Source organism: Barbus barbus (assembly GCF_936440315.1).
Source record: "Barbus barbus genome assembly, chromosome: 47".
In the NCBI taxonomy this organism is placed as follows: Eukaryota; Metazoa; Chordata; class Actinopteri; order Cypriniformes; family Cyprinidae; genus Barbus; species Barbus barbus.
Genome location: NC_136725.1, coordinates 14,147,744 through 14,175,304, shown reverse-complemented (window position 1 = coordinate 14,175,304; position 27,561 = coordinate 14,147,744). Strand labels below are relative to the sequence as shown.

General features: G+C 37.0%; 2 protein-coding genes across 2 annotated transcripts; one reads left to right on the top strand and one right to left on the bottom strand.

Annotated features, from left to right (window-relative positions):
• Positions 1-357: 357 nt before the first annotated feature.
• On the top strand, positions 358-20,311 carry LOC306865655 (exportin-7). The gene is made up of 28 exons (XM_079410390.1): positions 358-482; positions 3,923-4,069; positions 4,209-4,302; positions 4,391-4,557; positions 5,176-5,241; positions 5,480-5,584; positions 5,710-5,875; positions 6,504-6,577; positions 6,662-6,781; positions 6,980-7,126; positions 7,287-7,459; positions 7,548-7,741; positions 7,821-7,926; positions 9,043-9,178; positions 10,253-10,326; positions 10,414-10,494; positions 10,606-10,669; positions 10,893-11,001; positions 11,080-11,186; positions 11,352-11,440; positions 11,790-11,897; positions 11,993-12,075; positions 12,209-12,423; positions 12,511-12,649; positions 13,524-13,684; positions 19,332-19,430; positions 19,657-19,784; positions 20,032-20,311. Exons 1-28 carry the CDS (start codon positions 465-467, stop codon positions 20,123-20,125), a joined length of 3,264 nt encoding a protein of 1,087 aa, XP_079266516.1. The 5' UTR covers positions 358-464; the 3' UTR covers positions 20,126-20,311.
• A 133-nt stretch (positions 20,312-20,444) lies between these two features.
• On the bottom strand, positions 20,445-24,123 carry LOC306865657 (protein PBDC1-like). The gene is made up of 6 exons (XM_079410392.1): positions 23,896-24,123; positions 23,425-23,490; positions 23,259-23,318; positions 23,035-23,175; positions 22,845-22,956; positions 20,445-22,740 (listed from the first exon to the last, which is right to left on the bottom strand). Exons 1-6 carry the CDS (start codon positions 23,923-23,925, stop codon positions 22,628-22,630), a joined length of 522 nt encoding a protein of 173 aa, XP_079266518.1. The 5' UTR covers positions 23,926-24,123; the 3' UTR covers positions 20,445-22,627.
• Between the last annotated feature and the right edge of the window lie 3,438 nt (positions 24,124-27,561).

Below are 27,561 nucleotides of genomic sequence, written 5' to 3'. Positions count from 1 at the left end.
TAAAAGTACAGAAAGCAATATGTCTAGTCTTTATCTCCCAAAAAGTACATAATTTTTATTTAAAAAAATACAAAAATAAACCTGTGTCTGTTTAAAACGTTCTAATTACCCTTATTACTATTTGCACGTTTACAACAGGTGTAGCCTTCAGCGTCAGAAGCCTCTTTGAACCATTAATAGCATTATTTCTCAACTTCACAATAAGCACTGTCAATCACGCTTAGGTATTATTAGAATGATACATCCACGTGACCTCTAATATCTGAATTCGTTTCACTTTAAGAGGCATGTAAACAAAGGCTCTTTCCGGCGTTGGTGGTCTGCCGTAACGGGATTCACGAAGCCCCGAGCGAACATCTGGCTTTATCACTACGTGCGTCAATTGCGTAAATGTTCCCGTGATCGTGGGCAGATGAGCGCATGCTCATTGTCAGGGGGAGTGAGAGGAGCATGAATGGAGCAAAATGGCGGATCATGTGCAGGTAAGTAAATGATTTTGTTTTGTTATTATTAAATTCACGAAATATGATCCACTGCAGTTTAACGATAGATACCGAGGCTTATTTCGGCGATGCGTGCGTGTTTGTTATAAATGCGTGCGTCGCGCGGCGGGAGAGGTTCACTCGCATGCTTTATTGGATGCGATTATCAAGTGTTGACTTGTGGCCTGTCATCATGTTGATTTTAACTCTGTGATCCAGGCTAACACACAACTCTGCAGCATGGCTGAAAGTTGTTTTGAAGCAAAATGTAAAGTATTTTATTTTAAGCAGCAGAGATCGTTAGATCCCGAGAGATCGTTTATATTAAATTGCACGTAACTCTATAGCAACAGTGGTGTTTTACATTGTAAACAAGGCATCATCCCTCATCCAACCGCTTGCATTGCAATACACTGGCCTTGTAAGTTACACAAGCGATAGTAACTCGAGCTCAGCGAGGCTTTTTCCAAGAGAAAAGCCTGTCGGTTAGCCCAAAAGCGTATTTGCACTCAGTTATCTGTCATTCTGTTATTGCTGGACGCAAATGTGTCCGGTTTCGCTGTTAGCCTGTAGCTCGCATGCTAACTCGTGAGATTCTCCCGCGCGCCGCCTCGACAAACCAAAAGCACGACTAGAAATTAGTTTTTCTTCAAAATTATGGAAACGATATGTACGTTAAAATCTCCTGAGAATTGTAAATGTGTAATAGTGTTAAAAAAGTCTTAGAAAACACTACCTGTAGTGTTTAAGGAGAGTTAAATGACTGGAAGAAGTGATGGCAGCCAACCAGAAATGTCTTTTGTGAGCAATTTTCTCTGTATTATATGTAATATTAATTTTTTTATTTTCTCTATAGAATGTTTAGATATGTTTATTAATCTAAATTTACTATACTGTATTTCGTTTTAAGTATACTTGATAAGACTGTTCTAATAATAATCTTGATAACTGAGGGTTAAAAAAGCCAACTTGGCAACCAAAGTCGTCTCAGGCGTAACTGACAGATAAAGTCGGCCCAGAATTAAAATAAATATTTTTTCTTCTCATTCTCTCAGTATAGCTGTTTCCTGAAAACCTCCCTAGCTAGACAACATTTTTGGACATGACTGGTCCGTTAAACACCATGTTTTCAAACACAGCCGCTGCTTGTCATCTGTCAACACCTGTCAAATAAGACGGGTCATATTTGAGGGCAAAGGTTAAACACAGTGTTGAATAACTGCTTATTCCCATTACATTTAATGAAGTGGGGGACCACGCTTTTGTTAACCTGACTCTCGTTTGCACAGGCAACAGTAAACATGAGCTTTCCAGTGTTGTTGCCACGCGTCCTGTTACTCTGTTGGTGGTGAAGAAGCCACTCCATTTGCATTTATATATTATTAATTACCATCGGAGCAGCTCTATGTCTTAAAGGCCGTTTGCGGATCACATATTGGTAGTATAATACACTTGTTTTAGACCTAAACCGACCAAATAATGCTTCCATATATGTGTGTGTATATAACTATCAAAGAACATGTGAGGCCAGTAGGTTAATATGACTCAGTAGGATTTCTGGCTTGTAACATTCAATTCCTTTTTTGTTTGGCAGCTTTATACTTTTTGTTTATTGAAAAATTGTAATATAATTAAGAAGCGTTTAAGTACACTTAAACATTGAATGCATAATGTTCAAATATGTTGTTATAGGTTGGTGTGAACAGGTGGATTGATGTTAGTTTTAGTGAAAACCAATGCATGGTGTTTTCATTTGAGGTTTTTCAACTTGAAGGTGTCTTATCTTTTCTGTGCAGTTCCTTGCAAATACAGCCTGCATTTTATCTTGCTTTTTTTTTCTTGTATGTATAGGGGTCCTCCCTGTTCTTTTAGGGTCTCTTGATTCAGTTATCAGCAGGGTGCATCAAGCATGTACGAACATGGACATGAGGAACCAACTTAATGTTGGCACAAGAAAGTGTGCGTTTCTAAAGTATTAAACTGTTTATTTAACATGAGATTTATTTGTTGAGTGCAATAAAAATGTAGAAATAACTCTGTAGGTCTCTGAGTTCATTAGTTCAGATTTTTTTAGCAAAATAAACTTGAAGTTTTTCATTGAGGCTGTGCATTTGTTGCAGCTGCTGTTTTTCTGCTGATGCTGATTTTGTATAGTTATGCTCCACAAGGGAACAAAGAACTGTTTAGAGTCAGAGGCTTGTTGCTGCATAACACGAGTTAACTCTTTCATTGCTCCTCTATGTATTGCCAAAGTGTATCGCTGACTTTTTTTTTTTCTCCATTCACCATATAGTCTTTCATGCTTGCATGAACCACATACTCCCTCTGTGACCTAGAACAATAACTTGTGGATGTGATGTCTGCACATTAATTTTCTTAATGGTTTTTTTCATAATCCTGATGTTTGATGTTGTGATTGTACAAGATACTGAAGCTCTCTATCTTAAGACTTGTGCACATTTTGAAGTATTGCATCAGAAACAAGCAATGGAGATGCCAAATGTGTAAAAAAAAAATCCCTTAATTCACAAAAAGGTTTTACGCTCGCTTGAGATGGTTTTTGACGTGCAAAAGGAAGAGGAAGTGACGATTTTGTTCTCTTTGACTCATTGAATGGGAACGGAGCTTTATTCGCTAATGTTTTATGCAATATTCCAATTTAAGATTTTGAAATTGTCAACTTTGAATGGAAACATAGCTAATGATATTTCAAATTGCGTTATTTGTTGAGGAGTTGCGCTATTACAGTTCTAAGAAATTGGAGCAATTTAATGACACTAAAAATGTCATGTGCTGTAACTTTTGTAAGTAAAAATTAATATCAGATTTCCCTAAATATTGAATGCATCTTTATCTTTTTTTTTTTTAGAAAATATTAGCTTTTTTAAATTTTATTTTTCTTAAGGTAAAAGTATTTTTATACAAATATTGTGAATTGCTAATTTATAAATGTTTTTGAGTCGCAACATATGCAACTAGCCTTGTCATAAATGGGCCAAATTATTTAATATTTTAGGATACTTTGACACTTATTGATTCAAAACCACATGGCTTATGATTTGGCACACACAAGTTTTGTTAAAGAAATTAAATTTATATTTTAAAGAAATGATTCAAGATTGTCCTATTACTTTAAACTTTAATTACCCTGACTTTTTTTATTATTATTATTATCCCCTAAAAAATATTAAAAATAGATTTTAATGCAGATATTAAAAATATGCTTATGTCAGAATAGTTGTATTCATGTCGTTGTATTTTTTTATTTTAAAAAAAGTAATAGATGCGGATAAATGAGTGTCATTGACCTAATTTGAATATTTGCACATTTCTGCAATAAACTTTATTTACACACCTAAACTATTTTTTATAAACAGTTTAGACATAAAAGTTTTATTGGTTCATCTCACAAATATCCTCTGAATTGTTTTCTTTTTCAGAGCCTAGCCCAGCTAGAGATCCTGTGCAAGCAGCTATATGAGACCACAGACACCACCACACGTCTACAGGCCGAGAAAGCTCTGGTGGAGTTCACCAACAGTCCCGACTGCCTGAGTAAATGCCAGTTGTTGCTGGAAAGTGGGAGTGTAAGAATTAAACTTTTTGAGAACTGAGAAAAACAAGATATCTGAATTGATCTGACAGCAGTTTTCTCGAAAATCCAAGTCCATTAGTTTGAGTTAAGCAACTACTTAACTTGACACTGTATTTGTACAATCTTTACAGTCCTCGTACTCGCAGTTGTTGGCTGCAACGTGTCTCTCCAAGTTGGTGTCTCGTACGAGCAACCCACTTCCCCTGGAACAGCGCATTGACATTCGTAAGTTTATCAGATCAACCACAAGATTTAGAGCCCCAAAACCCAGAAAAGACACATTTTTTAAATAAATGTCACTTTGGTTCCTCAGGAAATTATGTTCTCAATTATCTGGCGACCCGGCCAAAGCTTGCTGCCTTCGTGACACAAGCCCTGATCCAGCTCTATGCCAGAATCACCAAGCTTGGCTGGTTTGACTGCCAAAAGGAAGATTACGTCTTCAGGAATGTCATCGTCGATGTGACAAGATTCCTGCAGGTATAATACATTTAATAGCCTTATTAGAAAAGATAATATTGTTCAATTTCAGAATTATACAACTTGGAAATATTTCTTTGTTTTTTGCGATCACATTTTTAAGGCAAGTAGGGATGCCTTAAAATCAGTAGCACTTAGCATGAATGTATTTAACATGCATTTAATTCAACACTTTACATAAGCATGGTTTTATAAATCATTTACACAAATTTATTGCTCAAGTTTCATGTTCAATGAGGGCAAATGTCCTCACAAAGTTCAAGTTGATTTTGAGAATTGGATCAAAAATGCCAAACAAGATATTGTCCACAAGACTTGTATTTTGAAAACCATCATCGTCTGCAGTTTCCATATGAAAAATCCAAATGAACGTGGATAACTTTTTATGGCTGTTTTCTCACGTCAACTTAAAGTTTCTTTTTAAATACTATATTATTTGGTAACACTTTAAATTAAGGACTATTAACTAGTTGCTTATTAGCATGTCTATTACTAGCATATTGGCTGTTTATTTGTACTTAGAAAGCATATTATAATGCCTTATTCTACATGACCCCATACCTAAAATCAACACTCTCTTTAAATAATAAACTTTTTTTTTTTTTTTTTTTCTTTCAGGATAGTGTTGAACACTGCATCATAGGAGTCACAATTCTTTCCCAGTTAACAAATGAGATTAACCAAGTAAGTTTCTCTGCTCGCAGTGTCTTGATTTGCATATTATTGCTCTTTTGTTGGTTTTGCTTGCTTCTATTGTCCTCATTTGTAAATCGCTTTGGATAAAAGTGTCTGCTGAATGACTAAATGTAACTGTAGTCTTTGCTCAGTGCTTGGAATTTATTGCTGTATGTTTGGGTTCAATAACTGAAAGTTGCAATAAAGATAGATCACTGATTCCTTGAATCTTCTTTCGATTCTCCAGGCAGACTCAACACATCCACTTACAAAACATAGAAAGATTGCATCATCATTTCGAGATTCCTCCTTGTTTGACATTTTTACTCTCTCCTGCAACCTCCTGAAGCAGGTAAGGGTAATGCTTCAGAGACTGAACAAAAGTACTGTCTGTCTGTATATTTTCTTCGCAACCGCTAAACCAGCCTGCTTGGGATTTATGTCAATGACTCAATGGATTGTTCTGTATGTCTGCAGGCATCTGGGAAGAACTTGAATCTAAATGATGAGAGCCAGCATGGGCTACTCATGCAGCTACTGAAACTGGCCCACAATTGCCTCAACTTTGATTTTATCGGTACATCCACCGATGAGTCCTCAGATGATCTGTGCACCGTCCAGATCCCCACCAGCTGGAGATCAGGTGATCTGGCAAACAATGAATGAATGGTGCAACTGTGTTCCAGTGCTTGTTTAAAGAGGCTGCATTTAGCATTTTCAACCATTTTTAATTAACATTTTTAACCTTCTTTAGAATTGATGATATAGTATATTTTGGAATTGTATTTTTTTGTTATTGTGACTTAAGACTTTTTTTAAAAAATAATAAATACTTTAATTCAGCAAGGACCCTTTAAATTGATCAAAAGCAACAGTAAAAAAAAAAAAAATTCAAATAAATGCTATTTTGAACTTTCTTTATCAAAGAAAAAAATATCAGATTAATAAAGATTATCATGGTTTGCAAAAAAAAAATACTAAGTAGCACAATATTGATAACAATAACAAATGTTTCTTAAGCAGCAAATCAGCATATTAGAATGATTTCTGAAGGATCATGTGACACTGAAGACTGGAGTAATGATGCTGAGAATTCAGCTTAATTAAAATGGAAAACTGTTAAATTCTCATATTTCACAATTTCTGGTTTGACTCTTTTTGATCAAATAAATGCAGCCTTGGTGAGCACTTTTTTCAAAAAGTAATTTTGAGCAGTAACGGTATTCATGTTGAACTCATGCATAATTTTGTGATTTTTCTCTCATCTGCAGCCTTTTTGGATTCCTCAACCTTGCAGCTGTTTTTTGATTTGTATCATTCCATCCCTCCCTCGTTGTCTCCCTTGGTGAGTGTCAGATAAACATTATCTACAAGCCTTTGCTCTTCTGATAATAACTGCTTAGTATTGAATGTTCTTTTTGTCTTTCAGGTTTTGTCTTGTTTAGTCCAAATAGCATCTGTTCGGAGGTCTCTCTTTAACAACGCAGAGCGAGCAAAGTTCCTTTCCCATTTAGTAGATGGTGTGAAGAGAATATTGGAGAACCCTCAAGTATGCTGTCCATCCTAATATTAGTTATAATAATAATTGTCATTCTAATGTTTGGATGATATTTATGTAAAAAGAGTTGAATAATGCCATGTATTAAACATGTAGCCTGAAAATAGCTGCGTTAAAATGTCAGATCTATTTGCAGGTATTATGTGGTTGATGTTGTAATATTTGCAATACTTATTGTTTGATTTGCAGAGTTTGTCGGACCCAAACAACTACCATGAGTTCTGTCGACTACTGGCTCGACTCAAGAGTAACTATCAGCTGGGAGAGCTGGTTAAAGTAGAGAACTACCCCGAGGTCATAAGACTGATCGCTAACTTCACCGTAACTAGTCTGCAGGTGAGTGAAAGACTTGCTAAAATTAAGCTAATATGTGATTTCTACAGAAGTCGAGCCAAATTGACAGCAATTATTTGTTAATTTGCTAATGGAATTAAGTGAAAATGATCTATGAAAAATTGGTGTTTCAAAGACTGATGATAACTTTGGTGTGTCCCAGCACTGGGAGTTTGCACCCAACAGCGTGCACTATCTGCTGAGCCTGTGGCAGCGGTTGGCGGCATCTGTCCCTTATGTGAAGGCTACAGAGCCCCATATGCTGGAGACCTACACCCCTGAGGTGACCAAGGCCTACATCACATCCCGCCTAGAGTCCGTGCATATCATTCTAAGGTAGAGTGAGCACTAATTGAAGTCACGGTTAGGTCCAATAAGCAAGAGTGTCATAGATGAGTGACTATACAATATCCGTTCTATGCAGGGATGGTCTTGAAGACCCCTTGGACGATGCTGGCTTGGTGCAACAGCAGTTGGACCAACTGTCTACTATCGGGCGGTGCGAATATGAGAAGACCTGTGCCCTGCTGGTCCAGCTCTTCGATCAGTCGGCCCAGTCGTACCAGGAGCTTCTGCAGTCTACCAACTCCAGCACAATGGACATAGCAGTGCAGGAAGGTGAGCTTGAAACAAAACCTAATATACAAATCAATATATTGTATCATAACAATGCTTACGTTACATATGTGTTGTCCAGGTCGCTTGACGTGGCTAGTGTATATCATTGGCGCAGTCATTGGAGGAAGAGTATCCTTCGCCAGCACAGATGAACAGGATGCCATGGATGGGGAGCTTGTGTGTCGGTGAGGAATTACTCCTAGGCCCGTTCACACCAAGCCAAAATTAAAATTCAGTCATACGATTTGTCTGTTCTGTCCAATGTGTAAAAAAAAAAGTCTGATGGGCTGAATGAATATGCATAATTATTCTTTGACAGTAGGTGGTGCTTACAAAAAAGCAGAAATACCCCAGGACACAAAGCACTGTACAACTTTGTTTCTGACACACTCTATCTAAAAAGAATACAGGAAGTCAAACAGTATTTAAATATTTTCAAAAAGCCTTTCAGATTTTTGTATTCACTATGATATTTAGCAAACAGCACCAAATGGTAGAGTATAGAGAAAGAGAGTTGGTTCCAGATTTTTCCTCTGCTGTGCTGCTTCACAAAATAGTCTGTTAGTTCTAGAGTGTAGTTTTATGTAGCAGCAGAGACTCTGAATATGTGACCAAAAACACAATCTTATTGGTTGGCCAGTTTTTGTTCACAGTGCAATTGGAAAAGATTAGAATTCTCTGTATAAAAAAAAAAAGGCATTGACATACGATGATTGTTCACAATGATCCACACAATGAGCAGACACGTTAACAGCCAGTCATTCGAATTGAAACATTTAAAATGCTTATCGCATGAATTTTCACACAAAACATTCGTCTTGGTATGAACAGGCATTCAGATTTTTAATGCTTCAAATATTATATCAAACTAGTGATGAACAGTATATCTGTATCAAATTTAAAGCCAGTGTTAGAGATTATTAATATGCTTTTTTAAATTGGTCATTTGGGTATTCTTATTTTCCTTATTTTTACATTTATATTACCTATGCTGCTATGTGTCGCAAAAGTAATATGACTTTTTTTTTTAGATCATTTTAAAAACTAATAATTTAATAACACTGTTAAATATGATATTTAGCAAATCTGAGAAAAAAAAACCAATGTCCTTTTCTCATACTGTACTTTCCTAATTGGAACTCCTAATTGGGACTAATTTCATGTAACTTTTTTTTGTTGATTTAGTTTATTTATGTTGACAATTTATTTTGAGTATGAGTCTCCTGAGATGAAGCGATCTCACTTCCCATTGTTTAATTTTATGTAATATTTATATCGACTTCATATTTTGTAATTTTCAGAGTTTTGCAGTTAATGAACCTCACAGACTCAAGACTGGCTCAAGCAGGAAATGAGAAGCTTGAATTAGCCATGCTCAGTTTCTTTGAGCAGTTTCGCAAAATCTACATCGGTGACCAGGTGCAAAAATCATCAAAGGTAATTGCAGTTATGTTGTATTTGTCTGCGTGAGCGTGAACTTCAAGCTGTGGTTTGTTTAGACAGTAAATCTGAAACACAAACCAGCTAGCAGTAAATGATTTATTGATCTCTTAACATTCACAGTGTTTTGCCTTTGAACTCTCAGAATGGCAGAAATTTGTGCTTGTGTTGTGTCTGGGCTTTGAAAAGAGACAGTCGATTCAGCTTTTTTGCATGCTTAGTTGTGGTTTCACTCTTTTAGTCTGCTTTGTAAATGGACATGTAGGATTGAAACCATAGTTGTTTTTATGTTGGAGATGAGTGTTCTGTCTCAACTAACCAGAAAGCTGAAGTTTTCTCTCCTGTTACTCGGATTCCAAAATGTGAACAGAGAAGATAAGTGCACATAGAAAGACTAGCTGTTCCTCTAAACCTGTCTTTAGTTCTGCTTTAGCCTGTTGTCCTTTACTTTAATAAAAGGAAAATAACACCTTATAATTGCTCCTCCTAACTGTTATAATGTGTACAAATAGTGTGAAAACTGTTACGAAGTCTGATTGGATCTTGACAATTGGAATGTATTAGATTTAATGTTAAATTGTCCCAAATGGCACTCTTAATTTGGACCGTAAGGATGCAGGCTTACAGTGTATTGTTACCCAGCTGCCCATGCAAAGTGTAGACTCGGAGGAAGATGCCATTTGGGACCATAATTAGGACTCAACACTATGGATTTTTTTTCTTCCAAGATATTATTTTTAGCAGTGTGTTTTATTTGTGTTAGAAAAATATTTATTCTGTATTTGTCACTAAAGGTAACATTTTAAGTTTTAATTTGGAAATTAAATTGACCTACCTTTTTCCCCTTTTCTGACCAAATCTTTATAGTTTATGGATTTGTGAGAGCCCCCTGTGAATTGTCGCAGTTGCTTGCTTCTCATGGCCTTATTTCCCAACCTGTTTTATTTTGTAGTTTAACATGTTACTAAATTCTACATTTATAAAATGAATTGTTCGAGCTACAATGTAAAACACCAGTTCAAAATGAATATATGATGACAGGAAATAATACTACTTTTGTTTGATCCCTAGTTGTATCGAAGACTATCAGAGGTTCTTGGCTTGAATGATGAGACCATGGTACTCAGTGTTTTCATTGGGAAAATGTGAGTATATGTCAGCTATTGATGGGTGAAATTGTTATAAACAATTAACAATGTTTTTAACGTAGTGTTTTTTTTTTTTTAATGCAGAATCACCAACTTGAAGTACTGGGGACAGTGTGAACCAATCACATCTAAGACACTACAGCTCCTCAATGACCTCTCGATTGGATATCCTTACACACTTGTTGCTGGTTTAAATTTGAAACAATATTAGTATTGTTATTGAGGATGATCGACAGTGAATATGTTTTGGTCTGTTTCCTTAACCTTATTTCTCACGTACAGCAGTGTTAGAAAACTGGTGAAACTCAGTGCTGTCCAGTTCATGCTAAACAACCATACAGTAAGTGACCAACTTGAGCTTTTCTTCTTCTTAACTCCACTTTAACTTTATTTGAACCTGAAGCACAGTTAATAGACAATGACATAAAAGGGCAAGACCTTTTTTCATAAAAAAATAAATGAAAAGAAAAAAGTAATTACAAATAACATTTTACTATTATTAAATAGTTTTTTGAGGAACTTTCAAGGGCTGACAAATGTCTTGTTTTTCTTCTGTGTGACAGAGTGAGCACTTTTCTTTCCTGGGTGTGAACAATCAGGCCAACCTCAGTGACATGAGGTGTCGGACCACTTTCTACACAGCCTTGGGAAGACTTCTTATGGTAGATTTGGGTAAGGGTGTACATATAGATATAGCATATAAGCGTCATGTCAAAGAACATCTTTAGAGACTGTCTGTGTCTTTGACAGGTGAAGATGAGGACCAGTTTGAACAGTTCATGCTTCCTCTCACTGCTGCATTTGAGGCCATCGCTCAGATGTTCAGTACCAACACCTTCAATGAACAAGAAGCAAAAGTGAGATGTTGAATTGTTTATCATACAACCTCAGTGTGGCATGAAGCATTTGCAAGAGACCTTGTGTTTTCTTATGTTGCTGACCTATATAATGCATCTGCACCCCAGTCTTTTCATATATGAGAAATTAACAAATTTTTTGTTTTGTTTTTTCCCGCCTTTCAGAGGACTTTAGTAGGACTGGTGAGAGATCTGAGGGGAATTGCCTTTGCCTTTAATGCCAAGACCAGCTTTATGATGCTCTTTGATTGGATGTATCCTTTAATATGCATTAGTTTGTTTGTTCTTGTTTATTTTATTGGTGTAATTATTTATGCATTTGGTTTCTCTTATTTACGTTTGTTTTATTTGTTTATTAATTTATTTTTGTGTAATTATTTAATTTTTAATTTGTTTGTTGTGTTCATTTATTTTAATTTTTTTGTAATTTGTTTATTTGTATTTTATTGTTTATTTGATATTTTCTTAGTATTTTTGTTATTTTGTTATTTAATTATTTATTACTATTTTCTTAATTTTAATACAAATAAATGATATAAAAGTAATCTCTTAGGTCAAATCAGACTGAATGCCAATTTTAATGTGTTCCTTAATGGATCTTAGTTACCCCTCTTACATGCCCATCTTACAAAGGGCAATAGAGCTCTGGTACCATGTACCTGCCTGCACCACACCGGTCCTCAAACTCATGGCTGAGCTCGTCCACAACAGGTATACAATATTACTTCTTGCATATGTCACAGCGGCCTGAGTTTAAAGGTTATGTATGTTCTCTGACTCAAAGTGTGGGGTTTTTTTACACGAAGGTCACAGAGATTACAGTTTGATGTGTCGTCACCGAATGGAATCCTGCTGTTCAGGGAAACCAGCAAGATGATTACAACATATGGTACAAACTCTCCTATAATAACCCGGTTTTCATATTTCAATCAACTGTTCCTCTGGTATGTTGTAGCATTATTAAATCTGAAGAACTTTAATTGAATAATCATTGTAATAGTATTCTCTTTTTTCATTTCAAGGCAATCGGATCCTGACTCTGGGTGAGGTGCCAAAAGATCAGGTCTATGCACTGAAACTGAAAGGAATCTCTATTTGTTTCTCCATGCTGAAAGCCGTATTAAGCGGCAACTATGTCAATTTCGGCGTCTTCCGTCTGTACGGCGACGACGCCTTGGACAATGCTCTGCAGACCTTTATTAAGCTGCTCTTGTCCATCCCTCACAGTGACCTGCTGGTAAAAATCATCAGCTATCATCTTCAAGATTGTGTCCTTCAGCATCAGATTGGTTGACTTTTGGTTGGTTTGTTCTTGTTCTTGCAGGACTATCCAAAACTTAGTCAGTCTTACTACTCTCTTCTGGAGGTGCTAACCCAAGACCATATGAACTTTATCGCCAGCCTGGAGCCTCATGTGGTCATGTACATCCTGTCCTCCATATCAGAGGGGCTCACAGCACTTGGTAAGGACCTTCTCTTCAGCTACTGAATTTTCTTTTTTGTATGGGATAGGCTTGTGACTGTCCTATTGACTGCCAAGTAATTAACACTGTCAAGGTCCAGAAAAGTATGAAAAGCATCGTCAGGATAGTCCATCTGCCGTCATTGGATCAATCTGAATTTTATAAAGTGACGAGAATACTTTTTGTACGCAAAGAAAATAAAAATAACTACTTTTTTTTTCAACAATTTGTCGTCTCTGTATCTCTCTGCGTCAACGTAATTATGGAGATTATCCACTGAACGCAAACTGCGTACGCTCTTCTGTGTCAGCCACAACACAAGGATGTGCTATATTGTGGATAAACTCCAAAATGGAGCTACGGTGACACTGAGAAAGACAACAGGAAAGGAAACTAATTGTTGAAAAAATGTTTTTTTTATTTTCTTTGCGTACAAAAAGTGTTCTCGTCGCTTCATAAAATTCAGATTGAAACGCTGATAGCAGATGGGCTATCCTGACGATGCTTTTCATACTTTTCTGGACCTTGACAGTGTTAATTACTTGCCAGTCGATGGGACAGTCACAAGCCTATTCCACCCCAAAATTTTAATTTTGGGGTGGAATAACCCTTTAATCTCACAAACCCTCCTGTAGTTCCATCATGGACCCCTAGGTGTTTGTGAACTTTTCATCTAAAATATCTTAAATTGTGTTCCGAAGATGAACAAAGCTTTTATGGGTTTGGAACGACATTGGGGTAAGTGATTAATGACACAATTTTAATTTTGGGGTGGAATAACCCTTTAATCTCACAAACCCTCCTGTAGTTCCATCATGGACCCCTAGGTGTTTGTGAACTTTTGAACCTGAGCTTTCTGTTTTTCTCCTTACAGACACAATGGTATGCACTGGTTGCTGCTCAAGCCTGGACCACATAGTTACTTATCTCTTCAAGCAGCTGTCACGCAGCACGAAGAAACGAGCGGCACCCATGGCCCAGGAGAGCGACCGCTTCCTTCACATAATGCAGCAGCACCCTGAGATGATCCAGCAGGTGAGCTGAGGCTTTGAAAGGCCTGAGAGTTAAAAATAAAATCATAAAATAAACACTTGTTTTTTAATAATGTAGTGTTTCATCATATTTCAGGCATAAGAGGAACAAAAATTTTAATTTTCACAGCAATTTATGTTCATATAAAAAATAAAAAAACTTTTTTTGTGCATGGCTGGGCGATGAAAAAAACGATAATTATTGCGATATGATTTTCCTCAAATCTACAAATCGGCATAATTTACCATGGATTTACTGTAGTAACAGTAACTGCATGGTATTGTGGCAGAAATGTGAAATATTCATATGAATTACATTATTAATGTAGACATGCATTCAATGTATTAGAGAAGTAAGGGGATATAATTACAGTATTTTCTGTGATTTAAGCTATTAGTCCAGGTGATATGTGCAAATAATGTTCACTTTTTCATAAAAGCATGACACTTGGTACAGTTTGGTACTTGGTATAGTTTGCGGCCCTAAACATTTTCAGAAATGGAGCCATTGCAAAAACACCTTGTGGTTGCCATGGCGACCATTTTACTTTCCGCCATAACCAGATTATGTATTTTGTCATATTTCCTGAACCAAACATCATAACACAGAAAAGGTGATGTCTACCCCTGTGTTTTGATGGTCAAGGAATACAATGATACCATATATAAAAACATAAACAGTTCAGGTGAAGAGTTAATGGTGAAATTAGCAATGTGAGAAGAAAATCACAGTATCTGAGTCACAGCACTTACAAAAGTCCATATTATAATTATTTTTTAAACTAATTAACTAATATTTTATTCAATAATACATTAAAAGATTGTTTTCAAGAATACTATCAAATATTTCAGAGATATTAAAAAAATCATTCTTACCTCTCAGAGTCAGGTAGGCAGTAGTGTGTTTCCAATACAATATACAATACAATGCTCTAACATCACATGCAGACGGCAACGCAATCAGGTGAACAGTTAATGGTTAATTCAGTGACTTTATGAGAAGGATTCCAATGAAATTTCAGAAGATGCAGAATGAAATTTCAAACATATTTCACGTAAACTTAATTTACAAACACTCTCTGGGGCCAGTGTTGTCTATTATGTTGTCCACAAGGGGGAAGCCAGAGTCCTGAACGCTAGCAGGTACACGCAGGTGAACCGCTAATATATGATGTAACGGGTGGAATAAAATTTATGTGTAGGGTGCGGTGTGAGTGCGGGCCAGATAGTGACAAACATGGGCGGGTCGCGGGTCCAGTAACCAAGACTATTTTGACTCTGTGCAGTACACGCTGAGCAATGTAGCCAATCGCACTCCCACTGATTGACAGCTGTAGTGATTATATTAAAGGGAGCACTCTGTGCTTGCTTTCTGTATTTAATCTATTCACAATTTGAATAAAAGTTTTAATAAATGAGTTTTGTCTACCTCATGTAGAAGATTTAATGCAGGTTTGGGTCTAGGTTTTTACGCCAAATGGGTTGGGTATGGGATTAAATTAGTGTTGCTGTCAGATAACGTATCAGGTGTTCTGCTAATTACTGTGATTGTGGGAAGATCATTTCACCAGCCAGGAAAAGTGAACAAGAATGACTCTCTATGATATTACCACAAGGCATCGCTTGCTTACAGATCTCAGACTTCTGGAGAGGATGTCGATTTGTAAGAGTGAGGAGGAAGTAGGCGGGTGCTGAGCCTGTGGCTGTTCTGTATGCAAACATCATTGTCTTGAACTTGATGCGAGCTGCAATCGGGAGCCAGTGCAAGGAGATAAAGAGAGGTGTGAAGTGTGCCCTTTTGGGCTCATGGAAGACCAGTCATGCCGCTGCATTCTGAAACATTTGTCGAGGTTTGATTGCGCATGATGGAAGTCCAGCTAGAAGAGCATTGCAATAGTCCAGCCTAGAAATGACAAGGGCCTGGGCAAGAAGTTGTGCAGCATGCTCTGTTTGGAAGGGTCTGATCCTCCTGATGTAGTGCAATGCAAACTTGCATGATCGAGCTGTCTTTACAATATGGTCCTTGAAGGTCAGCTGGCCAACAAAATAATAATTTTTGATGAACCTAGCAGAATGATGAAATCATGCTGTAGACTTGGAGTGGCAGGGAAAACGAGAAGCTCAGTCTTTGCCAGGTTGAGCTGCAGGTGATGTTCTTTCATCCATGCTGAGATGTTTGCCAGGCAGCCTGAGCAGCTGCTATTGGATTGTCTGGTTGAAATTAATAATAGAGCTGTGTGTCATCAGCATAGCAATGGTAGCAGAAACCATGTGCCTGTATGATGGGTCCCAGTGATGTAGTGTTTATGGAGAAGAAGAGGGGTCCAAGAACTGATCCCTGAGGAAACCCTGTGGCCAGTTGATGTCTTTTGGATACCTCTCCTCCCCAGGAAATCCTGAAAGACCTACCTGTGAGATAAGATTCAAACCAGTGGAGTGCAGACCCGGTGATGGTAGACAGGATAATCTGATGATTCACAGTGTCAAAAGTGGCAGATAGATCTAGCAGAATAAGAACTGATGATTTGGAATCAGCTTCCACTATTTGCAGGGCTACAGTGACCGATAGCAAAGCAGTTGAATGGCTGCTGCTGAAACCTGATTGGTTAAAGTTCAGTTGGTCATTCTGTGAAAGAAATAATGTAACTGTCTATAAAGGTGTGAACCAAATAGTCCATCCCATTAGAATAACAAAGGAACAGCATTCCTCAGGAACATCTTGTAGATTGCAGGATCTCCAGTGGGAAGGTCCTAACAGTATTGTCAGCCCTTTTGTCCTTAGGTATAAAATTATATCCCACAGACAGAACTTTGGGAAAAGCTAGGATACATTCAAGGGTTAAGATTGTTTGAAGGAAGACATGCTAACATCGCTATTGAAGAACTGCTATACTACCATCTTCAATAAATTCCTCTCCCCACAAAAATGTTGGTCAAGCCTACTTAATTTTTAGTATTAGAGAAATCTGGTACATTGGTGAGCCACCCAAAAGACTGCTCAGCAAAAATACAATAAAGATGGGGCATGGGGCAACGTTTTAGGTTAAAAGGAGTAGTATGCACTGGCCTGTCTAGACAGATATTGTCTTGAAAAGAAGTAAAAGTGGATCATAAAGTGTCAGTTGCTGTATTTACATCCAGAGATGAGAAATAGGTGGGTGAGACACTACAGAGGAAAGATGGAGGAGTGAAAGGGAGCGTAGGTTTTGCCTAAAAGTTACTGGTAGAGGAATTGGTGGCACACGGGTAGTAATATGTAGGTTAAATGTAATAAAAAAATGAGCAGAGATGTCTAGAGGTTTTACCAAATGTTGTCTGTGATAAATCGTTAAAAACGTGTATCTTGTCAGTGTGTGCACTTGCTTGGCCATTTGTAGTTGATAAACAGGAAAGTGGGTCCAGCTGAATTGAAACGATCATTTGTTAGATTGGTATAATAAAGGTTATTATACCGCGGCAGCGGTCGCGGCAGTCGTCGTGTGAAGCCCTCCTAGTGTGAAGACCAAAGAGTGTAAAGACCATCGACTCTACCGTGCGACTCCACCGGGCAGGGACACCGGCAAGGGATAGTAGTAGCTTTTTATTTAATTTTTTCATTGATATGTTTATTATTGAAATGTTGTTGTTATATGCATGTGTTAATTTGATTTAATTTCTTTATTTTCTTAAATATGTGGGTAGATAGTATTTATAGAGTTGTAACTTTTTAGTTTTAGTTACTTTTTCTTATTTGTAAGTCGCTTTGGACAAAAGCGTCTGCTAAATGACAAAAGTAAAGTAAAAGTAAGTAAATCTGCATGAGTAAATTAAATTAAGCTGGTTGCCTGATTTGTTAGTGCTTGTGGGTGGTAAGTGGAAGTCTGCAGTGTAGGGCTTCTCCAGAGGGATTTCGAAGACTACAAGTGGACTGCCATCCACAGAGAATGAGGACAGCAGCCCATCCAGCTCCTATATAAAGGCTCCCAGTTGACCAGGAAGGTGATAAATCATTACAATATGGAGTTTAACAGAGAAAGGGAAGTTGTTAGAGAAAACAGCAGGGCTTGCGGAGTCTTCTGGAAATCCAGGTCTCAGTCAAGCCCAAGATACTAAGAGTAGACTGAGAAGCAATGGCCAGAATGCAGTTTATTGAAAGCTGACTGACAATTCCAGAGACCCACAGAAAATGACAGAGGTGCAGCAGAAGAGGTGCAGATAGGATGCACTTTAGCAAGATTGTGTTGCCGTCTGCATGTGATGTTAGAGCATCGTTGAGACAGAACAAGAATGTATTGGAAACATACTATCGCCTACCCGACTGCCTGAGAGGTAAGGAAAAATACACTTGCTTGAGATTTTTTTTATTTTTTATATCTCTGAAATAAATGATTGTATTCTTGAAAACAATCTTTTATTGTACTATTAAATAAAATATTAGTTAAGCTGGTGTGTGGTGGGCGTTCTGGCGCAATATGGCTGCTGTCACATCATCCAGGTGGATGCTGCACATTGGTGGTGGTTGAGATAACCACTTCCATGTAAAGCGCTATATAAATGTAACAAATAATTAAAACAATCTTTTATTGTACTATTGAATAAAGTATTAGTTAATTGTCAAAGAAAGAAATAATTGATGGTCATAATATAGACTTTTGTAAATGCTGTGATGCTCAGATACTGTGATTTCCTTCTCACATTGCCGATTTCACCATTAACTCTTCACCTGAACACTTTGTTTTTGTATATGGTATCATTGTAATCCTTGGCCATCAAAACATAGGGGTAGACATCACCTTTTTTTTCTTATCATGTTTAGTTTGGGCGATATGACACACAATATATAATTTGGTTATGGCGGAAAGTAAAATGGTCGCTATGGCAACCATGCGATGGCTCCATTTATGAAAATGTTCAAGTCCCTAGCCTGTACAACTGTACAGTTTCATGCTTTTATGAAAAAGTGAACATAATCACCTCAAATTTTGCACACATCACCTGGACTACTATAGCATTTGTGCATTTATACTAAATGCATTTAGACTACTGTTTTTCATACCAATACGTGGAAACCAGGGCATTACATTTTTACCATGAGATTTTAACTGTGGTTATCATGATCTAAATGTTTGCGTCTATGGAAGACCAATGGTTAATTTTTAATAAAACTCAAACAGTCCGAATAATTAAATTTCAATATATAAAAATGAGCTTTTTTTCAGATGTTACCGTTTTTGATAATGAACATAAATTTGCATCTGCATTCTAACTCAAGCTACTACTACTACTGTCACCTCAAGCTTGTTTCACAGATTTAGGACCTAGTTATAGCACTAAAATGCTTTGTGAAATACTCTTAGAGTAAAAATTTAGGTCTGACACGCCCACTATTTTTAAGACTTTCTCCTAAATCGGCGAGTTAGGAGCTACTTTTAGCCTTAAGATGTTTTGTGAATACAGGCCCCGATTTCTACATTTCACGTAGGAGTAAAAATCTGCCTTTTAACTTGAAACAAACAAAAATTTGAAATAATTATTGATATCGACTGATAGAAATAAAAAAATCATTTTTTTGGGCCATATCACCCAGCCCTATGTATGTCTATTAAATACGGTTACATTTTGAAATGTATTGAGATGCTTAATCTGACAAGAGTTCTCACAATCTTATCCAGATGCTGTCCACAGTGTTGAATATCATCATTTTTGAAGATTGTAGGAATCAGTGGTCAATGTCACGGCCACTGCTTGGCTTGATTCTACTCAATGAGAAGGTATGAGATAGATGGAATATAGAAGATATTCAGACAAAGGCTGCATTTATTATAACCAAAAATATTGTGAAATACTCATCCAGTTTAACATAACTGTTTTCTATTTCAATGTATTTTTAAATTTATTTGTTGCAAATCTGAATTTTCAGCATCATTACTCCAGTCTCCAGTGTCACATGATCCTTCAAAAATCATTCTAACATGCTGATTTGCATTGTGTTTGTAGTATTTTGCGGATTTGAGGAACAGCATTGTGAACAGCCAACCACCAGAAAAGCAGCAAGCCATGCACTTATGCTTTGAAAATCTCATGGAGGGCATAGAGAGAAACTTGCTGACCAAAAACAGAGACAGGTAATTTAATTTCCTGAGAATTTCAGCAAACTTTGCATGTACGTTTTCTGTTGTTGTGTTCTGTTAAATGTATTAATTTCTGTAGTAAAGATGTAGCACATTTAATTGCATTTCTTAGGGTGAGCTATCTCATATTTCTGAACTATAAGTTTTAGAGTAGTAAACTAGACTGTGTATTATTTATTTACATGTATATGTAATATACAATTTTAGCAAACTCATTTTTTTTCCCTTTTTTTTTTTGCAGGTTTACACAGAATCTTTCAGTATTTAGAAGAGAAGTCAATGACTCCATGAAGAATTCGACATACGGGGTAAACAGCAACGATATGATGAGCTGACATTCCATAGAGCACCAGGCCCCGCCCACGTGGCCCGGCCCCAGCCCGTACTCCCACCCGCCCCTGGCCCGGCTGCTAGGGGACCACCGCTGCGCAAGCCTGCACCTCCTGCTCCCCAGTCCCTAAAAATACCCCATTACCTCTCTCCCTTCACACCTCCTCCCCCCACCCCTTTTTATATATATATATATATATACACATATAAATATATACATATTTTAAAGCCAGTTTCTAGAGGTCATTCTCCTTGACCATTCTCTTGTCATTTGGGACTCAAAGTCCAAAAAGAGAGACGAGGGTACGGCTGGGGATTGGCTGGGAATGGGTTTGGGGTGTGGGACGGCACCATTGTGGACTCTATAGAGTGGGCAGCACACCCGAACCACTTGAAGGGACGATGGGAAGTGGGCATCTGTGTGTGTGTGTGTGTGTGTGTGTAAGCATGAGAGTGTGTTTGAGAGCATGTCTGTGGGAGGAAGGGTTAGGATGAGCTGGTATACATAGTGCTCTGCTTTTGCCTGCCTTGTATAGAAACACATAAGGAAAAAAAGTGTAAATTTTTTTCATAACATTTTCAACAATGTTTATAATGATTACGATTTAAGACAAATAATGAGTGTGATTGAAAACTTTTTACAGTCTAGTAAATTAGTGCAACTGTGCTGAAGTGTGGGTTTGTCTGTATGGAGAGAGTCGTTTATATCCGGGTGACGATGTGGGATTGAGGCGTGAGTGCTGGGATTGACACCTATCCGCAAAGGGGGAGGGATGAAGCGTCAAATAGGATCACAAGTTGTACATTTATTATTTTTCCCCCCTCAAATTGACACTATGGAACATAAACGGGAGCTTTGTAAATACACAAAACCTCTTGCGTTAACGTTTTCAGAAGGAATACCATTTTCCCTCATATCTTGGGCATGATGAAGTCCGTCTTGCGTCAAACTTTAGGTCACATCCCCAGCACCGAGGATGTTGTTCTTATATCTGCACTGCACCAGCCTGGGAATGGTCCTAAAACCACCTCATCCTCGTGTGAAATTCATCGGAGAATGCACGCGTAACCTTTCCCCTTTGTCTCTGAAGGGTTCGATCATGTCGTCTGTGGATTTGATTAGATAAAGTGACTTGGTTGTGGTGAAGTTGCTCTCTGAGCTTTCGTCAAACTGTTTTCCCTGCTTTTAATCTCACAGGCTTCCAGTCTCTCGTGGCTTTATTGTTGATCTGGCGTTCTTCGGTAGTGAAGCCTATAGAATGTAGCCGTGTCCTTCAAAAAAAAAGAGCCTGGTACTTGAGTCATCGTGACAGGATCACTTTCGACAGTTGTCTCTAGCTTTAACCCCTTTTTTTTTTTTTTTTTCGTTCTCCCCCCCCCCTGGATTGCAGGTTTATTTTTAATAACAGAAAACACATCAGAATATGGTAGATTTAAACACAGAGGCCGAATGGAGTATATTAGCAACTTGTGCTCCTCAAAAGATGTTGCTGCTAACTGTTTGTGAAGAACTAGCTCATCTCTTAACCATGTCCAACACTCATGGATGTTCACTTTCTTTTCTTGGTTCCCTGATGTGAATGTGTTTTTGGCGACTGTTGGGTCCATTGAGTGATAAGGTAGCTGGTTGAATTGTTTGATTGTTTGTTTGGATGTCTGCTACATATAGTGTAAGCATTGTGACTGCAAAATAAACATCATTGGTTTGTACCATTACGTGCACGTTTTGTGATCGCAACATTAGACCAAACAGTCGTGGTTTTTAAGTCGACATGGTCAAATTTGATCCTTTTTTTAATAAACACTCCTATTCTTAAAAGCAGCAGGGTTCCCATGGTCATAGAAAACCTGGAATTTCCTGTAAATCATTAGTCATGGAAGTCTGTAGTGAATGGAATCTGCTCAACAATGTTTTATTGGATAGATCTGAGTGTAGCAGCAATGCCTGTTGATGCTGTGAAAGTTAAGCACAAATGACAAATTGAAAGAAAGTCCGCATTGGGGTATGTCGAGATGTTTTCAAATGTGAACTTGAGTCTCCACATCCCATCAAAATCATCGGTTCTGGAGGTGTTTAAGAAGGAGCGATGTCAAAAATGTCCATGAGAGATGTCCATTTTGGTGTTTAATTTTATTTACTTAAGACTTGTGCTTTGTTAAATCCTGTTTCACTCCAACATACTGAAAAAAATGGGTTGCAAATGCAATTTTGTCTTTCAAGAAATGGCAATTCTAATTCCAATGCAATCAAATAACACAAAAGCAGTTTTTCAGGGGGAAGTATATACTGTTATTACAAACAAAAGGTGCCACACATTGCAGGAAAATCAAAATTGAATTACCATCCAACTTCTGACTACAAATGAGAAAAACAACTCCTACACACACTAACATAAGGGGGCAAAAACAAGTAGGACATTTATACGCGTTTCTCCACTGTTGAGCTTTGTGTGTAGAAAGATCTCCTCTACACCAAGAAGGCCATTTCAAATATTAAGCTGTTATGATTAACTCTTATCTGTCTTCTGTTGTTTGGCTTTTGAACTGGCATTGTGGACAAAGTCATTGTATCCTTCTCTGTTTCTCGCAATCTCAATGGCATAAAACTGGATTCTGGTCGCTGAAATGAAAATGGAGGGGCAAATTAGGCTTTCTGTTCTTAACCTGTTTCCTGTGCACTTGTATGAAGTGTGTAAACTACTAAAGGGAGTGGGCATCACATACCAAATATGGTGTTCTCCTCAGTGTAGTCCTTTTGACAGTCTAGTCGTAATAATGTACCATAGTTGAAGTCTTCTACAACACCTTCAAACTGGTTACAAAAGGGCCTCCATTTCTGAAAAAAAACAATGGAAAGATGTGTTGACCAACTAGATACAGGTGAAATTTAAAACGCCAGAGTGAGTTCACGCACCTCTTTAGCATCCGCTGACTTCAGCAGATCCGGGTCCAGAACTTGAATACTGAGGTCACGAAATGCTTCTCGGAATTTAGTGTATATCTGCTCGTCTGATTTTGTTAGTTTTAGAAGTTTGGGATCAACCGAGGAAATAAGCTGTAGAGAAATAAACCCGTCAGTGAAGCTGGACATTTAAGCAATCCATCTGACAGAACAGATTGTGACACTCATTCACTTACATTATAGTAAACTTCTGCATGGTTGTAGGCTTTCATAGCCCACATTACTTCCAGTTGGGCCTGATGGCAAACATAAAATATGGTTAGTGTTTTGAAGCGGTGATACTTTACAAATATTTAACTGAATTTCTTATTCATTTGTAGATATCAAAACATCCCAACTCACATCATTTCCATACGCCTCTGCTGGAAGAGACAGCGCATGCGCAGCCGCAGTGGCTCCCTCAACCCCCTGTTTATTAAAAACAGAAATATTCAATTCAGTGGTAAATTGAACATTAAAGTGTATTCATAAATCTAATACGTAAAACCAGTTTCATTAAATACATGCAGCCTCAAGAGACTAGAATTCATGTATTCATCAATCTTACTAAAGTACTGCTTAAATCTGGATACGTAAATCAGTTACGATTAAGGAAATTTCGTATTCCTGATCTAATTCGTTATTTTTGCCATATGCTCATAACATGCTTGTTAGCATGCAGGCTAACTAAGATGGATATATTACTCTGGGCTCTGAACGGTTATGAAAATCCGCTACATGAGAGCATCGGTTCAGTAAAATGCAATTTTTGCCTATCATGTTATTGTACAGTGCATTGTCTTTGTTGATAAGTTAAAATAACCAATTGCCTACCAAAGATGCAAGAACATCCCCCGTGTCCATACTGACGCCTTTTGACCCGGATGAGCTACAGACACGTGATTTAAATGTGTTTGGTGGTGTTTTCTGTCTGCTGTTCAGATCAGGTATTGCTGCAGTGGAATTGATTTAAGAAAAATGTGGGGGGAAAAATAAAATAATTAAATGAAAAATAGCCTTAATAAAATGCTATTTATGAAAAATGTATTTTGGTATAATACTACCTAAATAAGAAGCTGCGCACTGCGCCCTCTAGTGGTTGGGCTGCTTCAAAGCCGAAAGTATTTTTGTAACAGTGTTTAGTAATACAATTAGCTTATTTAGTCTTAAGGAATTATTTGAAATATTAAGAGCTATTGGTACAATGTCAAAATACATTTATATTTTATCAAATGTAATTTATCTGTCTAAATAATAAAATACTTTTTTTTTATCTCTGAATGGGAGAAAGAACTAGGAGTGGACATTTCTGAGGAATTGTGGCAAACGAGTTTAAAGGATATTATCGCACATTCTATCAATTCTAGACATTGCCTTATTAAGTTTAAAGGCATTCACAGACTACATTATTCAAAAAAAGAACATACATAGAATTTTCCAAAATGTTTCACCTCTTTTATGACAAATGTAAATCAATATAGATGCTGATTTGTCATTTTTAAGGTAGGCCTACGACTGCAGCCACACCTGGCATGCATCATTTGTTAATATAATGTCTTAATATTTTTTTCATCATACTTTACAATAAACAGGTCTTGTAAGGGATGGTTTGTGATGTGGGCTTTTTGTTAAGAAAATTAAAATAGAATTTTAAGGTTTTGTTTTATTTCAAAGAGGTAGCCTGATTAATACATGAAATATAACGTCAGAAAAGGCGCCTTGCAAAGTTTGAATAAAGTGAAAACCAGGAAAGGATCAAATATAGCACATATTCATAGTTCTGCATACCCATCCTGAAAGAGTGTCAGTTCGCATTCTAGGGAGGAATAAGGGCACTGTGACAGGAACAGGACGGTCCCATCATGAATACAACTGTTTACTCTTATTTTCTCTCATTGGTTGGCCATTCACTGTATTAAAAAAAAAATGTTTCACATTTCCTTTGCACATTTCCGTCTCAGAGTTTGTGTTTCAAAAGCTACAGAGCGCATTTTTGGGATTATAAGCGCGTTCCGAGTGCTGTCTAGGTAGGCAGCTCACTAGTGTTTGAGACACGGCCAGTGTGGCACACGCATATGAACGCGTAATCCACGCAATGATCTTGAGTGAGTGTGTGAGAGACCTTTGAATTTCTGCATCACCGGACGAAAAGGACAGAATAAACCGCTGCTTTACAGTCTCAGGTACGATTAGGCGACATGTTATTTCTCATCACATAGCTTGGATGCAATGGAGGATGTGCTGACAATATGGTCAAGTTATTGACGAATATGGATTTGCGGTCATCGTTTACTGCTGTTTGATGTGGGCTACCTATTGGTGTATTGATGGATGTATTTGTTAATATTTTGCCGTAAGCATCAGTATTGTGGTATTGCCTACAGAGGCATCATCAGACACTTGTCCTTCTGCATGCACAGAAGAGTCGCGCGATCTCTAGAGGACAGTTATAGCTTTATTTGAAAATGTCGAATCTGGGTTTAAAAGGCCCAGCTAGAAATAGAATATGTCCAGGCCACTTAACCTTCGACAAAATCTAAAGACCTTAAATTAGGAATATGTTCTGTATGGGCCTGTCCTTTAACTGTCCTGTACGCGTTATTATTCATCACTCGAGTATATTATGATTCAATTACATTTCGCACGTATATTAACGTTTTTGTTTGATTTATTAGCGAATTACATTTTACTTGTGCCTTTCTAGCGTCCCGAAATAACATCGTAATAAAAAACGGAGTAAATAAAGAAAGAAACGAAAAGAAAAGAAAACAGCAACAGTCTCTTTGCTGACATTAAAGACGCGCCCCCGAACAGCTGCGCGTCCCCGCTGCAACAGGAAACTTCTACTTCCTTCAGTCCTGCAGTTTCTTCTTTGAGCAACACTTGTTTGCTTTTTCTTTTTTTATTTGATTTTATTGATTGATTTATTTTTTGTTGTTATTATAAGGCTAAATTAAATATCATGATATTATTATTATTATAGACTTATATTTAGATTTTTTGAAGTGTACTAATGGGAAATTAACAGTGTTTGACTAATACCAGCAGCTCTGATTCATATTTGTTGAACTATTCATCAAAGGAATGACTGCAGACAAAAACAAAAACATTCCTCATGATCACACACACTGAGGTGACAGCATTGATGCTGGGGGTGAAAAGACCTTCTCATCATCAGATAAAAGGCTGCAAGATGTACTGCAACTTTGAAGTAGACTTTGTTTGATATTATAAATCAAGTTAGACAGCAGATGACCCACCCTTCCTGCACTGTTTCACTTAGACTGAATTGACATGGAAGATCAATGCTAAAGTAAAATTTCATTTCTATCCACTGTTCTATTCTATTCTATTCTATTTTGTGGTTTTAGGACTATTCAGTACTATTCTGTCTGGTTTATATCTATTATATTCTATTCATTTTATTCTGCCACATTCTAATATTCCCTGTCATAATAATTCTATTTTGCAGTTCTTAGTTCTTAGAATAGGACTATTCTAATGTAGTGTAGTCTATTCTTAATGTCTGGTCTAGATCTATTCTATTCTATTTGTTCTATTCTATTTAATTTTACCGTATTTCGGACAGGACTATTCTATTATATTCTTTATTCTATTATGTCATGTTATGTTTTTTCCTCTTATTCTTTATTCATTCTTGTCATTATTATGTTATTTTGTTCTGTTCTTTCATATTCTATTCTACTCTATTGTATTCTACTCTATTTTATTTAGCAGTTTTTAGGATAGGAGTATTCTGTTTTGCTGTATTCTATTAACTCCTGTCAATCTGATTTTGCCATTTTCAGGACTATTCTATTATTTCCTGTCTGGTTTAGATCTATTCCCTTCCCTTCTATTTAGTTATATTCTGTTCTTTCCCCTCATATTCTCTTCCATTTATTTTGCCGTTTTTGGGACTATTTAGTATTTTTTCTATTCTGCTATATATATTAATTCCTGTCATATTCTGTTACATTAAATTTTACAATTTTAGAACAGGACTATTCTATTATATGTTTTTCTGCTCTATTCTATTCAGTTCTGTCACATTATATTCTTCCTTGACATAGCTAATCATTTTATTTGAGAGTTTTTAGGACAGGACTATTCTATTCTAGTCCAGTCGATTCTTCCTGTCTGGTATAGATCTATTCCCTTCTCTTTTGTTATTTTCTGTCATATTATTTTTATTTCTTCGTGTCATGCTCTATTCTGTTGTTTTCTATTATATTTTGCCATTTTTAAGACATAACTATTCTATTCTGCCATATTCTATTCATCCCTGTCATATTCTATTCTATTTAATTTAACAGTTTTTAGGACTGTTCTATTCTGTTCTGTAATGGACTATTCCATTCTGTTCTGTTCTTTTCTATTATAATGTTTCCTGTTATATTCTGCTCTGTTCTAATCTGTCATATTCTATTCTGTTTGGTTCAGTTCAGTTTTGTGTCTATTCTTTTCTGTCCTAAAACTGCAAAACAGTCTGTAATACTT

Excerpts from the sequence above, each read along its gene's own strand:
- LOC306865655 (XM_079410390.1), top strand. Across the intron at positions 13,685-19,331 it reads ACCCTGAGATGATCCAGCAG|ATGCTGTCCACAGTGTTGAA; the intron begins GTGAGCTGAGGC and ends AATCTTATCCAG. Across the intron at positions 19,431-19,656 it reads TGATTCTACTCAATGAGAAG|TATTTTGCGGATTTGAGGAA; the intron begins GTATGAGATAGA and ends TTGTGTTTGTAG.
- LOC306865657 (XM_079410392.1), bottom strand. The coding sequence starts at position 23,925 with ATGGACACGGGGGATGTTCTTGCATCTTTG. Across the intron at positions 23,319-23,424 it reads CAGAGGCGTATGGAAATGAT|GCCCAACTGGAAGTAATGTG; the intron begins GTGAGTTGGGAT and ends GTTTGCCATCAG. Across the intron at positions 22,957-23,034 it reads AGTCAGCGGATGCTAAAGAG|AAATGGAGGCCCTTTTGTAA; the intron begins GTGCGTGAACTC and ends GTTTTTTTTCAG.